The 16,669-nt window shown below is 47.1% G+C and overlaps 3 protein-coding genes and 1 long non-coding RNA gene across 4 annotated transcripts in view; 1 reads left to right on the top strand and 3 right to left on the bottom strand.

Annotated features, from left to right (window-relative positions):
* Positions 1–3,616, bottom strand: part of LOC132797311 (uncharacterized) — a 41,059-nt gene extending 37,443 nt beyond the window's left edge. The window contains exon 1 of the long non-coding RNA XR_009633648.1: positions 3,319–3,616. This is a non-coding gene — a long non-coding RNA (uncharacterized LOC132797311). The remainder of the gene's footprint in view (positions 1–3,318) is intronic.
* On the top strand, positions 593–15,008 carry LOC132797305 (pneumococcal serine-rich repeat protein). Its single transcript, XM_060808980.1, has 6 exons — positions 593–1,007; positions 1,066–1,683; positions 1,748–3,050; positions 7,588–13,023; positions 14,202–14,441; positions 14,505–15,008. Exons 1-6 carry the CDS (start codon positions 1,002–1,004, stop codon positions 14,696–14,698), a joined length of 7,797 nt encoding a protein of 2,598 aa, XP_060664963.1. The 5' UTR covers positions 593–1,001; the 3' UTR covers positions 14,699–15,008.
* Positions 3,888–7,051, bottom strand: LOC132796318 (sulfite oxidase, mitochondrial). Its single transcript, XM_060807457.1, has 2 exons — positions 5,751–7,051; positions 3,888–5,690 (listed from the first exon to the last, which is right to left on the bottom strand). The coding sequence occupies exons 1-2, from the start codon at positions 6,670–6,672 to the stop codon at positions 4,879–4,881; spliced, it is 1,734 nt and encodes a 577-aa protein (XP_060663440.1). The 5' UTR covers positions 6,673–7,051; the 3' UTR covers positions 3,888–4,878.
* Positions 15,003–16,615, bottom strand: LOC132797310 (L-xylulose reductase). The gene is made up of 2 exons (XM_060808984.1): positions 16,196–16,615; positions 15,003–15,488 (listed from the first exon to the last, which is right to left on the bottom strand). Exons 1-2 carry the CDS (start codon positions 16,507–16,509, stop codon positions 15,068–15,070), a joined length of 735 nt encoding a protein of 244 aa, XP_060664967.1. The 5' UTR covers positions 16,510–16,615; the 3' UTR covers positions 15,003–15,067.
* Between the last annotated feature and the right edge of the window lie 54 nt (positions 16,616–16,669).

Genomic DNA, 16,669 nt, shown 5'->3' with positions numbered 1-16,669 from the left:
ATGGCGTTGCCACTTTCCTTGAAAAATTATTGCTCTTATGACTTATCGATAACGCAGTTGTACAGTGAGTTAACAGAGTTGTATCGAAATATCATACAACATTTGAATAGATTCTTTTAAATACATAATTAGTTAGAAAATATGTCCCAAGCATTTGATTGTAAATTATATATCAAAAGTGTAATAGTTTTATTCTTCCAATGAATTTAAATAATTAAATTAAAGTCTAATTCATGAACACAGAGCTATGAAAATCTCGAAAATAACAGGCTGCTTAAAAGAGCCCGCCTTTTGGTATACCATAAGAAGTGAAACAGGGTGGCAGCTATGGGGAATATTTGGTATATCATCCGCACAGCGTAAAACTCCGCATATCTAAACAATTTTAGCACCGATCAATTAAACACTTATTAAAAAAAATGTTTAACAAATTCTTTTTTATTTTGGTATAATAATAAATAATTTATAAAAATGATTTTTAATTGGCGGCAATATCCACGATAACAGTAATCGATTATTGCAAAAACTGGAGAAAGCATCGATATATCGAATAGGGTTGACGATGTTTTACCACCACTAAGCCCAACATTCATTGGGCGACGCTAAACAACGCAAATGTAGCAGAAAACGAAAATTTCACATTAAACTTGCGCCAAAATATTAAGACAAACACTAATCGTATAACAAATTAAGGAAAACCGCTGCAGCACTGCATGTGCACTGTGCAATAGTAAAAATAGCAATCGAGCGGTTAAAAGAAAGTCAATACGAACACGCAACGCGGCAAAAAGGTAACCGTCCCCCACCCCTTTTGAGGGGGGAAAGGCAAACGTAAAGGAAAAGCAAAGCTATAACGTAAAAAAGGAGGCAAGGCAAGAGTTAAAGAGCAGCTCCGAGTCTCGTTACAAACAATAACAATTGCGAGCTGAAAATGTGCAACAACAACAACAAGTGCTAAACTAAGTGGGGTAGCAGCAAAACAAAACAAAAACAATTGAAAAATGCAGGTAAGTTTTTTCCATACTCAAAGCAACTTCTCCACTTGACTAACTGTACAATTTGCAGCAAGTGGACGATCCGCCATCGCTGCCCGTGGGCACCGAGGTGAGCGCCAAATACAAGGGCGCCTTCTGCGAGGCCAAAGTCAGCAAAGTGGTGCGCAACATTAAAGTGAAGGTTGCCTACAAACAAGGTCTCGGCTCTGGGATTGTGTCCGATGATGCCATCAAAGCGGCACCCGGACAACTGCGTGTCGGCACGGTCATCGAGGTGCGGCACCCGGATCGCAAGGAATACGTCGAGGCGACGATTACAAAGATACAGGATTGCTCCCAATACACGGTTGTGTTTGACGATGGCGACATTACAACATTGCGTCGCACAGCGTTGTGCCTGAAGAGTGGCCGGCATTTCAATGAAAGCGAAACACTCGATCAATTGCCGCTCACACATCCCGAACACTTTGGCAATCCGGTGGTGGGCGGCCGACGCGGACGTAGGCGCGGCCAATTGAACGATGGCAGCTCCGATGATGATGACGAAAGCGATGCCAAGGAGGTGGTCAACGAGAAGGAGGAGAACATTGGCAAAGTGGTGTGCGTGGAGACCGAATCGAAGAAGAAGGACAAAGAGAAATGGTTCCCGGCGCTTGTGGTTGCGCCCACAGCGCAGGTGAGCAAACAAGTAAGTATCCGCCGGTGTCCCTCGAATATAATTGCAGAACTGCATTAATAATTCACCCAACCAGGCAACGGTGCGCATACGCGTCAAGGACGAGTATCTGGTGCGTTCGTTCAAGGATGGACGCTACTACACGGTGCCCAAGAAGGAGGCCAACGAGTTCACACGCGAAATGTCCACCAAACAAGATGGTCCGGCCATACAGGCGGCCCTTGAGTTTCTCGATAGCAGCGTACTGCCAGCGCATTGGGATCGTGATTCGCTATTTGGGTTGAGCAATTTGACCAGCGATGATGATGGCGAAATCGATTCCGATTCATCCGATGATGAACCGCATGAGGAGAAGGATTTGTTTGTCGCTCAGCTGTACAAATACATGGATGATCGTGGCACACCGTTGAACAAGGTGCCATCAATACAGAGTCGCGATGTGGATCTATATCGTCTCTTTCGGGCGGTGCAGAAACGCGGTGGCTACAATCGTGTCACTGCCAAGAATCAATGGAAGCTGATTGCGGTGCGTTTGGGTTTCACGCCCTGCACCCTGAGCGTCATGAATCTGGTGAAGCAGGCGTACAAGAAATTCCTGCAACCCTACGGTGATTTCCATCGCAAGCTCGGCTGCTCCATGCTGATGCCGTCGCGCAACTCGAACCGCAGCAAAGGACGCAGCCTGGTGCGTGCCAATTCGGTGGCATCGCCCAAACCCGCGGATACCTCGAAAATGGAATCGATTAGCAAACTGGCGGTGGCCAATCAAACAGCTGCCGCTTTGGCCAGCAGCAGTTCCTCAACATCAAGTGCAGCAGCTGCCGCGGCTGCATCGACTTCAGCTGCCGCCTCGACGCCAGCGCGTGCAGCTTCAACGGCATCGCAGTCGGCGGCCGAGGAATCGGAGAACACAAGCGAATCGAGTGTCGTTGTCGAGCCGGTGAAGAAGCAACGCAAAGCATCCGCAGCCAGCAGTGGCAAAGTGAAGAGTCTTGTGGAGAAGTATGAGGAGAAGACCACCGAGAAATCATCAGCAGCAGCAGCGAGCACATCATCAGCAGCTGCCGCAGCAGCCACCTCATCCTCCTCCTCCGCCTCGAATGCCAACAGCAGCAGCAGCAGCGCAACAGCTTCAACTGCATCAACAGCTGCCGCAGCAGCCGCAAACACTGCAACAGCAAACGCCACAACAGCAGCCGCCGCTGCTGCAGCCTCGGCAAGCAGCAAGGATGCCGAGGCCGATGTGCCATTGTCCAAGATCAGAGCAGCTGCCGTCACACGCAACAGCATCGATAAGGAGCCCAATCCCGGGGGCAGCAATGCAGCCAGCAAGGCTGCAACAGAGGCGCAGCGAAGTCGCGATGTTTCGCCAACAGCGGGTGAGTGATCAATGAATTTGTGCAGTCTTAAGTTAAGCTTAGGTACGGCAAAAGAACAACATTGTTGCCTTGACCAATCAATAGATGTAGAACCTTAGAGACCAAGTCTTAATTGAATTCAACTCAATTCTCTCTTGCATTTAAATTCTTAAAAAAATATGAAATGTAACAGATCCCAAAGACTGCAAAAAATATTTATACCTCATAGTGCCCTAATTGACCGACTCAACTATAAACATCATTATCGACTCTACAAAGCTTTACTCACCGTCTTGCTAGTCATTAGAGTTGAAGTTATTGAAGTGGCGTGTAGATTCCAAAAGTACTAAATACTATGTGTCTAGAGGACACTTCCAGTCTTCAGTGATGTTCAAAATGCAATCCCTTATCAGTGATTCTCAAAAGTGAGATTTGAATTAACTTGTAGCTTCGCAAGTTCCTCTTCAACGATTCTCAAGTTGTTAACCTTATATATGTGATTTGTAATTTTTGTCTGCTCCAATTGCAAAGTTTATAAGGAATTGTTATTTTAGATGCTAGCTAGAGAATGTTCACAGCGTATATTTTCTAACAGCCTGCTAAGTTTTCAAAAACAAACCGACTGCGTTCCTTAAATGTAATTTATTAAGCGGATGACAGGAGTATTGAAAAGTTTTTTTTCTTTTCAACTCAGTCTCTTAAGTTTTATATATTTTGTTGTTGTCTTTTTTTTAATATGATTTGTTGAACATAGAAGCAATATAAGTTAAACTTTTATTCGAAATGGATAATCTGGTATATTTTGATTATAGTAGTACATCAATATTTCAGTACATTAATTAGGTATATTTTATGAGCAATACCGCACTGTTTTGTTCTTATTGAGTAGCGAGTGTCTCACAGTCGAGAACACTCGATTGTAGCTTTCTTACTTTTTTTGGGTTGTCTTTAAACCAACTTCAATCTAATGACGTAGAAGTATTTTAAGTTAAACTAAATTGGTATCTTTTTTTTAACAACGTTAAAATTTATTTACAAGAACTCTTAATATCGAATTAATTTCACATTTGTCATTATTCGTTGATCGATTTGCTTGTTTTGTAAACTATAAATCAGTTGACAGTTTCTTAGATTCAACTCTTTAAATTTACGTTGATAATGCTTCACCTATTTACATATTTGTTGAAAATATTTTGAAGTCCAAGTTCAATTAATTTATAAAAATATTCATTTTTATTTACAAAACAGTTGAAACTAAAATTTCATATTAATTTCACATGTGTAATTGTAATTTCAATTGTTTTTATTTCCTTTCTGAATCGTCTTTAAACAAAACTTCAATCTTATAAAACGTTTTAACTTGACTGTAAAGCAATTTAAGTGTAAATTGTCTTATGAATGAAATTCATATATTTATTTACAAAATAGTCGAATCTTAAATAATTGTTTGTGATGCACATAATTTCAAATTAATTTCACATTCATAATTTTAATTTTACTTATGGTTTTCCCTTTTTCTAGTCGTCTAGTTTGAAAACCAAAAAAGTGTAAATTTTCTTATGAAAAATAATCATATTTTTTTTTTACAAAACTGTCGAATCTAAAAAAATAGTTTGTGATGCATATAATTTCACTTTCATAATTATAATTTCACTGACGTTTTTCTCTTTTTGAAACGTCTTTAATTTTCTAAAAGTGTAAAGTGTCTTATGAAAAATATTCACATATTTAGTTACAAAACTGTCGAATCTAAAAAAAACAGTTTGTGATGCACATAATTTCAGATTAATTTCACATTTGTCGTTAATCGCGTTGTTTGTTTGCTTGCTTAAATTGTTAATTGATCAGCTTAGACTAGCTTCACTTTGACCTTGTGATAGGCATTGGCGAGCACACCCCTCAAATTCCAGATGTGCTCAAAGGCTTCCGGCTGCACATTGTAAGCCGAGTCCACGGCCTTGGCCCACAACTCCACCGATTGCGTCTGTCGCTGCTCGGCGCTGATGGGCAAACGCGCTGTCCATAGCGACCAGCCATAGTGTCGGCCATCGGGCAAATCCTCCTGCTCCAGCTCGGCCACATGCCATGTTTTTCCTCCATCGCTTGTCAGATCCACACGCACAATTCGACGTCCACCGCCACTCCAAGCGTAACCCCGAGCCGTGATGAATCCGTCGCCATCGACCTTCACGTGTTCCTCGGGCATGGGACTGCAAATGGCCGAGGTGACGGGCATCGATTGAATGGCCAGCGATTTGCTAAAGTCAACCGTATCCCAATCGGTGCTGGGACTGAAGCCCTTGTAATCATTTTGCTGCCAATGCGAATCGCTCTCGTGATCGGCGACAATGATGCGTGTCAGCCACTTGACGTTGCGTGCCCCGACGGTGCCTGGGACAATTACGCGTATGGGAAAGCCGTGATCCCGGCTCAGTGGCTGGTCGTTCATCTCGTAGGCGAGCAGCACATCGCCGCGTGGATCGAGTGCCTTGGACAGCGGTATGGAGGCGCCATACGGATGCGATGTGGGATCCAAGTCAGCACCCTCGAATATCACATGAAGTTGCTCGTGTGGCTGAACGCCCAGCTGACGCAAAACATCGCAAAGGCGCGCACCTGACCACTTGGCATTGCCCACGGCGCCAGCGCCCCATGACAGACCTGAAATAAGAGAGATAGATGAGTTCGATTATCGTCTCTTTAGATCGTCTCTTGACTCACCTTTCACCGGCTTCACTTTGGTCATCTCGGAGCGTCGATTGCCACCGCACATAATGGCCGCTGTGACCGAGTGCTTGGGCAGCGCCTTGATCTCCGCAAAGCTCAGCTTCAGCTCCTTCTGCCCTTCGCCCGCCTCCACCTCCAGTTCCAGCTCGTAGTCCTCGGGCTGCAGCGTGGGCACCGGCAAATGATTGCGCACATAGAAATACTCGTTGGGCGTCAGGAATTTCTCCGAGAGCATCGCAATCGGTGGCTCCGCATTGAAGGGCCGCTCACTCGTTGGCTTCAGCAACGCATGACGTTTCGGCTCCTGTGACCACGGTGAATCATGCTCCAACTCCACAGGCGCGGCTTCCAACTGCGGCAGATTGCCAATGCGAAAGCCCTCAAGCAGTTGCAGCACCTCGAGCGTGTTGTGCTGCTGAAAGATGGCCCAGAAGGGATCGATGGCGCTGCCGGCTGCCATCATAATCTTATCGCCACCCGGATGATTGGGTGCAAACTCGCTAACATCGTAGACACCCAGGCCATAGGTGATCCAAATACCAGTCTCGGCGGTGTTGTGTTTGCTCACCTCATCGACGCTGTAGACGGGCAAATCGTTGCGCTTCGTTGTGTGCCAAAGACGCGCGGTGGCCTCCTCATCTAAAGCTGGTGGAGCAACAGTTGCTGTGCTTGTGGTGATGATGTTGTTGCTGCTACGTGGCTTGTCCAGTTCATTGAAGAGCAAGAAACCGGCGCCAATGCCAGCCAAAGTTGCGGCGCCATAAACCAGGCCATTGTAATCCCTTTTGCCCCTCGATTCGTTGCGTTCTCCTTGCTGCTGTTGCTGGGCGAGATTTGTGCTGCTTGTGGTGGCCAGCCAACGTTGGCGTTGCAACAATCGCAGTCTGTTCGCTTGGCTCAGGAGTCGCAGTCGCATGTTGTTTTATTGTTATTATATAAACAGCACTTTGCCACTTTAGAGCTTAATTCTTCTATTTACACTGTTGTTAGCCGCTATCTCCGCTCTCCTCTCTCTCTCTCCCCCTGGCATTATCTGTGTGCGTGTGTGTGTGAACGAGTGCGCCTCTGTGTGTGTGTTTTCACTATTTGTTTTGGGCAACGGGCCTGGCCTCCAAATCAAATTTAGTTGCCGATAAGCTAAGCGCTTTAATTTCAATTTCTTTCGTTTTAATCTCTGACTTGTTCTAATCTCTACTTAATAAAATAATGCTCGTCGCGACCGGCAACGACAGCGTGTCGTGGGGTCTTCTTCACTCTGCTTGTTTTGTTTTCGCCTTCTCGTTTTGCGTTTCGCTTCTCCGCCACAAGCACCTGTTTGGAGCTGGGTCTATCGATAGTTTGACAGTGTGCAACAATGTATGCGTGTTATCGATTAGCATTTGGCAAAGACAAAAACAAAAATGGCAAAATTTGCGTCTTCAATGAATTGAATTTAAAAATGCACTTTTTGTTAATAATATCTACAAACTTGTATTATTTTCATGCAACTGAACATTTTACAAATTTATTTAACTGATTTCGTTTTGGGTTTTTAAAGGTTTTTTGATAATTAAAAGTACAAAGTAATAAAATGGGGATTTTTGAAGCTGCAAAGCTGTTATTATATTATATTGACTTCATTAATAATAATGATTTGATTTTTTTTTACATATGTGTATAAATAATCGTAAGATACAATTAGTAGTTTACAACTTAAGTTAAATAAAATTTAATTGCTGGTCTTCGATTAATTTGCGAATACCCGCAATATACATTTGCGTATGCGAAAGAGACAGACCGATTATCTGTTCAGTGTTATTAATATGCATTCATCTCTTTCTAACCCGTGCAGCGTCTGCAGCAACAACAACAACAACGTCGTCCGCAGCGGCGGCAGCGACTGCAGCAGCGACAGCAACAACAACAGCAGCGGCAACAACAACATCAAGCACAACAACAACGACAGCAACAACAACAGGAGCAGCAACAGTATCAACAACAGCTGCAGCGTCGTCAGCAACAGGCGGATCCAGTGCAACGACAACATCCACAACAACAGCAACAGCTGCAGCAGCAACAACAACAACAACAGCAGCAACAACTACTTCATCAGGAGGAACAGCAGCAGCGACAGCAGCAGCAGCTGCATCGACATCGTCGTCGTCGGCATCGTCATCGACGTCGAAGAAGGAGAAACATCAGCAGCGCAAGCAGGTGGAGAAAGGCGACGAGAAACGCGGCAAGCGCAAAAAGGACGAGACGAGTGTTGAGAAAATTGACACGGGCGACTTTATAGTGGGCATCGGTGACAAGTTGAAGGTCAATTACCACGAGAAGAAGTCACCGAGCTCCCATGGCAGCACGTACGAGGCAAAGGTCATCGAGATTAGCGTGCAGCGCGGTGTGCCCATGTATCTGGTGCACTACACCGGCTGGAATAATCGCTACGACGAATGGGTGCCCCGCGAACGCATCGCCGAGAATCTGACCAAGGGATCCAAGCAGAAGACGCGCACCATCAGCACGAGCAGCGCCAACAGCGGCAGCGGCGGCAACAGCGCCCAAGCAGCTGGCTCCTCCTCATCAGCCGCTGCCGGTGGAAGCGGCGGCGGTGGTGGCAGCAATGGCAACGGTGGCAATGGCAATGCGGCTACAGCGGGCAGCGGATTGCAGCCCAAGGATGGTCCCGGCAAGTCTGCCGGAGGTGCAGCAACAGTTGGTGGATCATCCGAGCAACAACAACAGCAGCAGCAGCCACCTGGTGGCGGCTCGCTGCAGAGTCTAGGCAAGACACCGGCATCGACGCCAGCCACGCCCACGTTGACGAGCAGCAAACGGGGTCGCGGACGCAGCGATTCAATGCCGCCGCGCTCAACGACACCCTCATCGGTGGCCTCCAATTCGAGTCGCACCAAATCCCCAGCAGCAGCCGCATCGCAGTCGCAGCTCAAGCAGAAGCGTGCCACTCGCACATTGCCGCATGCCACAAGCAGCAGCAGCAATCAGCATCAGCCGCGTCGCATCTCAGCATCGGCTTCGGTCTCAGCGAATGTGTCGGATGCATCGATGCCCAGCGACACGGACACCGATTCCGATGAGCCAGTGCGTCGCCCGAAGCGTCTCAATGCCAAGGAGCAACAGCAACTGCAGCAGCAGCAGAGCTTTGCCAGCAAGTCTGCCAAGGCAACAGCCGCAATGGCCAAGAAGGTTGCATCGGCTCGTTTGGCCCACAACAGCGGCAGCGATGGCAGCGAGGATGAGGATGACGAAATGCCGCCAAGTAAGCAGCAGGCGCAGTCCACAGCACAGCAACCCTCAACGCCCGTGCAGCGACAACGCGCCGGCAATCGTGCGCTGAGCAGCGGCAGTGCAGCAACTACAACAGCAGCAGCAGCAGCAACCACAGCTGCCGCATCAACTGCTGCTGCAGCGAGCAAAGGTCGCGACTATGATCTCAGCGAGATACGCTCGGAGCTGAAAGGTTTTCAGCCACAACTCTTGGATCGTAAGGATGCTGCCATCAAGAGCGAACCAGGCGATGCAAACACAACAGCAACATCAGCGACAGCAACGGTTGTTGCTGGCAAGCAAGAGCCCAAGACGGGCAGCTCCACTGAGCAGTCCTCAGAAACAGATTCGTACCTCGACGAGGATTCGCAATCATCCGAGAAGGTTGACTATCGCATCAAGTCAAAGTCGAGTCTGGAGAAGACCAAACTGGAGCCAGGCGAGACAATCATCAAGAAGGAACAAGCCGAACAGCTGCCAATCAAGCATGAGACATCAACGGGCGACAGCAAACCGAGCGCCTTCAAAACGGAGCCCAAGGAGGAGCCACAAACGAAACCCTTCCACAGTGGTGCGGACATCAAGCCAACGACAGCGTCGACGAGCAGCTCGCTGCTGATTGCTCCCGCTCGCTTCACGGCCAGCGGCAGCAAGTGCACCTCGGTGATTGTGGAGAAGCCGCTGCGCAAAACCGAAGCAGCTGGCGGAGGAGCAACAACAACATCAACATCAGCAGCGGGGGCAACTGGCAGCTCGATATCGATCTTCAAAAAGATGGAGCTGCTGAAGAAGGGCAGCCCGGTGGCAACGCAATTGGAATCACCCGCCGTGTGCTCACCCTCCAGCTCCAGTTCATCGTCGAGCTCCTTCTGCTCGAGCAGCAACAGCTCGGCGATCACGACAGTCAGCGTGAGCAGCTCCTCAGCTACCCGATCGTTGCCTGACATGAGCAAACTGGAGATTAGCAGCGGCATCACGGCCACAACATCAGCTGTGGCGGGCAAGGAGTCCAAATACAGCAGCGGCAACAGTGGCGCCAACAGCAGCAGCAGCAACATCAACGTCGGCAGCAGCAACATTGCCAGCGGCATCAAATTGCTGTCGTCGGATGTGTACGAGTTCAAGGACACGGAACCCTTTGAGTTCGAGAAACGCATCTCGCCCATGACATCGATGGTTGTCGGTGGTGGCAGCAGCGGTGGCGTCGCTGCCTCGGTGATTGCCGGCGCAACGCCAACAAGCAGCGGCAGCAGCAATGTCGCCGGCAACTTTGATACGCAACGCAAGCACAACTTGAAGCTGAGTGCAATGATGCAGAGCATGGCTGATGTGACGACAACAACAACCACAACGGGTGCAGCAGCAGCAGCGGCCACAACAGCGACAGCAACAACAGCAACATCAACTGTGGCTGTTGCTGGTGCTGCTGCCTCTGGTTTTGTGGCAACGCCGTGCAAGCTCAAGAAACGCGGTTCGCCACTTAAGGAAGCCACGTTGACGGCACCCGACAACAAGCCAAAGATGCCCAAGCTCGAACAGCAACAACAGCAGCAACCAGCAACGGCAACCACAAGTGGCAGCAGCGTGAAAGCAACGCCTGCAAAGGTGGCACCAACAACAGCGACAGCAGCAACAGTTGGCGTCACACAACTGACACCCGGACATGCGACGCCCTTCGATGTGCTGCGCAAATCGCCGAGCTTCAATCTGAATATCACCGCACTCAACGAGGAGTTGGCACAAACTGTGCAGGAGACAACGCGCGTTCTCACCGATGCACTGCAGCCACCGACGACGCCAGCAACACCGCCAGCGAATGCTGCCACAGTAGGAGCACCAATTGCTGCTACACCAACAGCTGGCGTGGTTGCTGTCTCGCCCAAGTTAAGCACACCACCGCAAGCAATGGGCGTGACCAAGACAACACAACAGCAGCAACAGCAATCGATTGTTGGCAGTCCCTTCATGGAGACACGCAACGTGTTTGAGTTGAGCACCTCGAACGAGGGCAGCGGCTACAGTTCCGGTGAATCGAACAAGGACAACAAACTGGAGAAGCTGGAGAATGTGAAAATCTTGCTCGCCGGCACTGCGGGTCCCTTCGATCTCGATGCGGTAAAGTATGAGCAGAAACCAAGTTCGATAGCGGATAAGGTGCTCAAGGCCATTAGCCAGAAGAAGGAGGAGGTCGAGCAGAGCAAGAGCAAGAGTCAGGCGGACACCAGCAGCAGCAGCAACGCAGCAGAGAAAGAAACAGAGCCAGCAACACAACAACAGCAGCAGCAGCCGCAACCATCGCCACAAACATTGCCGCAAGCCGCCAACTTGAAGCAACTTGAGCTGAGCAGCTTGCTGAATCTGCAACTGATTAGCGAACCCCTCAAGATCCTGACGCCAGGTGTGTTGAGTGATCTCAATCATCGCACCAGCAGCAGCAACAGCCCCGAGACCAAGTCCATATTGGACGCCTCGCTGACGGCGAAGAACAGCGAACTCACCGAGACCATCCAGAAGCTCGAGTGCGCCATACAGCAGCGAAAAACACCCGTCGCCGGCCAATCGTTGGCCTCCTCAACAGCGGGCACTCCGCCGGTGACGGCGACGGCGCCGCAAAGTTTCTCCGACGAGTCGATGGACAGCACCGATTCGGAGCAGCGGCTGGTGATCGAGGATGTGATGGTCGAGGAGCCGAGCATTATCAGTGACCTGAAGAGTCCCATGTCCACCGCCTCCGACAGTCTGTCGGGCAGTGCGCCCGTCAAACTCGAGGCCACCGGCAGCAGCAAACAGCAGTTGAGCGGCGTTGCAGCACCGATTGCACTGAAGCCAATGCCACGTCTGCTTTCGCGGACGCCAACAGCCGGAGGAGGAGCAGCAGCAGCAGCTGCAACACCGCCTGGCACAATCTCACCGATCATGCCCATCTATGTGCCCATTGTGCTCCCCGAAATACCCGCCTCCGTGGTCGTTGCCCTGCGTCACAGTCCAAGCGCAGCCGGCGGCAGCAGCAGCGGAATTAGTAGCCCAGCATCGCCTAAGACGGAGCCAACGAAAGTGCCGCCATCACCTTTGGCTGTTGCTGATGTGGATGCGACGGCAGCCAGCAGCACAGCGCAGCAGCAACTGTTGCTGAAACCTTGCCCCGCACAGCTCAGTCCCATGCAACAAATGGATGCGAGTGTTGTGGCAGCTGGCGCAGAGCTGGCTAAAGGCAACTCGCTCTTCTCAACAACATCGTCGTCAGCGGCAGTTGCCTCGTCACCGTTGCCACGTCCATTTGTCCTCCAACCCGTGAAGGAGAAGGACATGCCCATGCATGTTTCTCCCGCTGCCAGCAGTCCGTTGATCAGCGATCCCAGCCACAACGAGGCGGCCATCAATCTGCTGTGCGAGGAGACAATTCCCGGTAGCCCGGCGCCCAACTACAGCACCAAGGACGAACCGATTGTTGCCTCCATCAGCAGTAGCAATGTTATTGCCGCAGCTATACCAACAACACCAGCTGCTGCCGTTGCTGTCAGTTCAGCCAGCTCAGTGCTCTCCATATCGGGCATCACTCCATTGACGCCGGAGCCAGCGCCGCGTTCACCACGCGCCACGCATGTGCAGCCAACGATTTCGGCTGCTGTTGCAACCGCTGCTCCGGCCGCAACCACTGCAGCAACAGCCACAGGCGCAGCAACAGCAGCCGCAAGTGTGCCGTCGCCGTCGCGCAGTTCACCGGAATCACCAGCGAGTCAGGATGACAGCAGCGAGGAGACCGGCAGCAGCAGCATGTTAAGCGCAGCCAAGAAATATGCCGAGAGCGTATTGGAGAGCAACACATCGCTGGCTGGCCGACGCAAGCGACCGCGCACCAAGGCTTCCGATGCGAATGCGTCGAATGCAACAGCCACCGCCTCCTCCTCCTCCGCGGCCGCTGGACAGTTGAGCAGCTGCGAGATGCAGAAGAGACGTCGACAGCATTTGAGCAACATGCGCAAAACAACAGCCACAACGGGTGAGTTTGCAAGTCTCCATAGAAGTAGATTCCTTTTAAGATGCATTTTAAAGAAGCTTCACTGTTGCTAAAACTGCAGTGGAAATTGTTCGATACAAATGTTTGACACCTCTCTAAGGAAAGAATTTTTAATATCCTACAAATATAAACTTCATTTTATATTACTTCAAACTGTGAAACTTCTCTATACAATCTCATCTTATCTCATTGCAATATGGAATTGTATTATTTATTACACTAAATTAATGATAATATTTGTGAAATTTCATTTATTCGGATAAAAACTTCTCTCAAAAAGAGATTTTAGTCTTAGATTCAGTATTTAATTAGTTTTCAAATACGAAACTTCTTTTTAGTTTCCATTTTGTATGTATATATTATGTAGAACGAATATATTAGGAAGTATAGAAATTGCTAACTTCTAACTTATCTTTTAAGTATATAATTTTCGATTCTGCATTCATTTGCCAAAAAATATACAATCCAATATATCTTATTTTCAACTTTTATACTTCAATGTTTAAGTTGGAATTGATTCAAATTTGGTTATAAAAAAAGAAATAAAAATGTCAATAGTGCGAGATCACTATACGTTAGCTTCCAAATATGAAATTCTTCTAAGTTAGTTTCCATATTTTAATAAGATATTATGCAGAAATCATCCTTTTTTATAAAGTGTCAAATTTGCCAAGTTCTAACTTCTCTATAGCGAAAGTAATTTTCGATTCCACAATAATTTGGCAAAAAAAATATAAATTTCTTATTTTTAGATGCTAGTTTTAGTTTGAATAAAATTCCATTATTGTAATTAAACAATTTGAAATTTGAATTGTTTTAAGAGAATTTGTTTCGAGTTTATGAAGTTTTCTAAAAATATTCATAGCAAATCCAATAATAGCTTATAATTTAGATTCATCATATTGGTATTCCATATCAATTCATTAATATAAAAGTAGTTTCTATTTTATTCAAGAATTGTTTTCTGAATTTAATTCAACATTACACCTATTCAGAAATACTATTAGAATACTTCTTTGCATTCCCCTCTACGATTTGTGCAAATTAAGCCCATATATGAGAATGCCATAAACTTTCCATATGAACCCATAAAAGTTCCATAAAGTTCGCATGTGAATTAATCATAATTAATGATAAATTTTTGTACAATTTGTTCGCAGCTGGTTCGGATACAGATGATAATTCGGATAACGTTGTGACGACACAACGACAAAGCGGACGTCAACAACTGTTGCCGCAAGCACAGCAGCAGCAACTGCAACAGCAGCAGCAACAACAACAGCAGCAGCAACAGCAGCAACAACTGCAACAGCAACAACAACAATTGCAACAGCAGCAACAAGTTGTGGTCACTGCCTCCGGAGTTCGTCCCTGTCCCTACAACTTCCTCGTCGAGTTGGGTAAGTATAAAGATACAAAATTGCAAAATGAAACTCTACTAAACTGTCTCTTTATTGTTGCAGATCCATCGCTTAGCGCTGAGCAGTGCATATTGATATTGCGTAAGCAGATTCAGGATTTGCGCAAGGCTTACAATTCGATTAAGGGCGAGTTGGCGGTGATCGATCGACGGCGCAAGAAGTTGCGAAGACGCGAACGCGAAAAGAAGCAGCATCAACAACTGCAGGGCGGGCAACAGGGCAAAGTGTGCACCTGAGGGCAGCATCAACAGCTGGAGGCGGAGGCGGAGGCAGAGGAGGACGAGCAGCAACAGGAGGCGCCAAGATTTCGATTACGTTTTCAAGTTCCCAAAACGCAATATCTACATCATATATAATCAACATGTACATAATATCAATATGTACACGATTCAAATGATAGCAGATCGTTGTTAATTTAGACATTTAAGTCGTTTCTATTCGATAACCATATTTACCTTTTCTTTTTTTTGTGTGTTTCTAATGTGAGAATAAGTGTAGGACTTAGTGTGGCCTACGAAATTGCAGTAATAAAAATACGAGTACACAATTACCAGAAACACTTTAATTGGAATTACTTTTGCACATATGATGGAGTATAGATTTTATTAAGAGACAGAGTAACCGCCCTCGAGATTGATGTGATGGCCATTGACAAAGCTGGATTTCTCGCTCAGCAGATAGCCAATGGCATCGGTCACTTCGTGCACCTCACAGAAACGATTCAGCGGTATGTGGGCCAACAGTGGACCGCTCTTCGATGGCTCTGACCAATTGTCGCGTCCCATGCGAGTCAGCACAACGGTTGGATTGACGGAATTCACACGAATGCGTCGCGGTCCCAACTCCAAGGCCAGCGACTTGGTGAGCGAGTCCACGGCCGCCTTGGTGGCACTGTAAGCCGTGTGGCCAGCAAAACTGCGAGATGCGGCTATCGAGGAGACGTTAACAATGGTGCTGCCATCGCGCAGTTTGGGCAACAACGCTTGGGTGACACTGAACACGGCCTTGATGTTGACATCAAAGTGACTGCAAGGATAGAGGAAATAAGTAAATGTTATAATATTACAGTACAGTGAATATCGACCAGCAAGAATTTGGCAAAACGATAACATTTCGGATAACATTGTTTAAGTTGAATTGTCTAATAGTCAAAAGATTAAAGCTAGTTCAAAGATAAAACAAAAACAAGCAAGAAAGCTACAGTTGAGTGTGTTAGACTGCGAGATACCCGCTACAAAATTCGAATAAAAGCAAAACAGTGCGGTAATATTCTTAATATATACATAATTAATATAATGCAAAAATACTAAAAATATACTATATATACCAAAATATACCAGATTGTCAGCCAAAGCTACTAAGACTAAGTAAGTTGGCGTTTTTCCCCATACAAAACGAATTTGTTGAATAACTTCTACACTTTTTATCTGATCGCAAATTTTGTGGAATCATAAAGACCTTTAGTTATTATTGTGGGGTCGGAGGTGCCTTCTTCTGTCTGTTACCCTTCCTCCTGTACCCTTCTAGCCTATATGCAATGGGTATAAAAAATGCATTTAAATATGAGAAATTAAAATCCGATCAAAACTATTTTATACTGATTGATTCAAATCAACTGCAAGTGTCTCAAGAATGTGGAAGCAACATTTTTCATTAAACCGGTTATAGTTTCTCTTATGTTGTATATATAGAAATTCTAGCCAACTTTATCGTATTATTATTTGTACACTTACGTATCGAAATCAGCTTCGCTCAGCTGCTCGAATGGTTTAATGATGGCCACACCGGCATTGTTAACCAAACCATCCAGCTGAGGCACCTGCTTCGATGACAATACCTTGTGCACATTCTCCCAATCGGACAGATCGAGCAGCAGCGGCTTAATGTGCTCCTTATCGAAGGCAACCAGCTCCTGCAGCTGCTGTTCGTTGCGTGCCACGGCGATCACAGTGGCGCCCACTTTGGCCAATTGCTGAACTAAGGCCTGACCAATACCAGCGCCGGCTCCGGTTACCAATATCACTTTATTGCTCAGATCGGCCCACATTATTATTATTAATGTATTGAACAGTAGCGGAAACTTTTCACAATTGAATCGTCTTAAAAGAAAGCAGTGGCAAGTGAACTGCGTCTATTGGCTGTGTGTTTACCATCGCATCTTATCATCATCGGACCTGATCCACAGTGAGCTTTCGTTTTGGATTAAG

The sequence above is a fragment of the Drosophila nasuta genome, chromosome X (genome assembly GCF_023558535.2).
Source record: "Drosophila nasuta strain 15112-1781.00 chromosome X, ASM2355853v1, whole genome shotgun sequence".
NCBI classification, from domain to species: Eukaryota; Metazoa; Arthropoda; class Insecta; order Diptera; family Drosophilidae; genus Drosophila; species Drosophila nasuta.
Note: the sequence above shows the minus strand (reverse complement) of the source record. Positions and strands in the feature narration are given on the sequence as shown.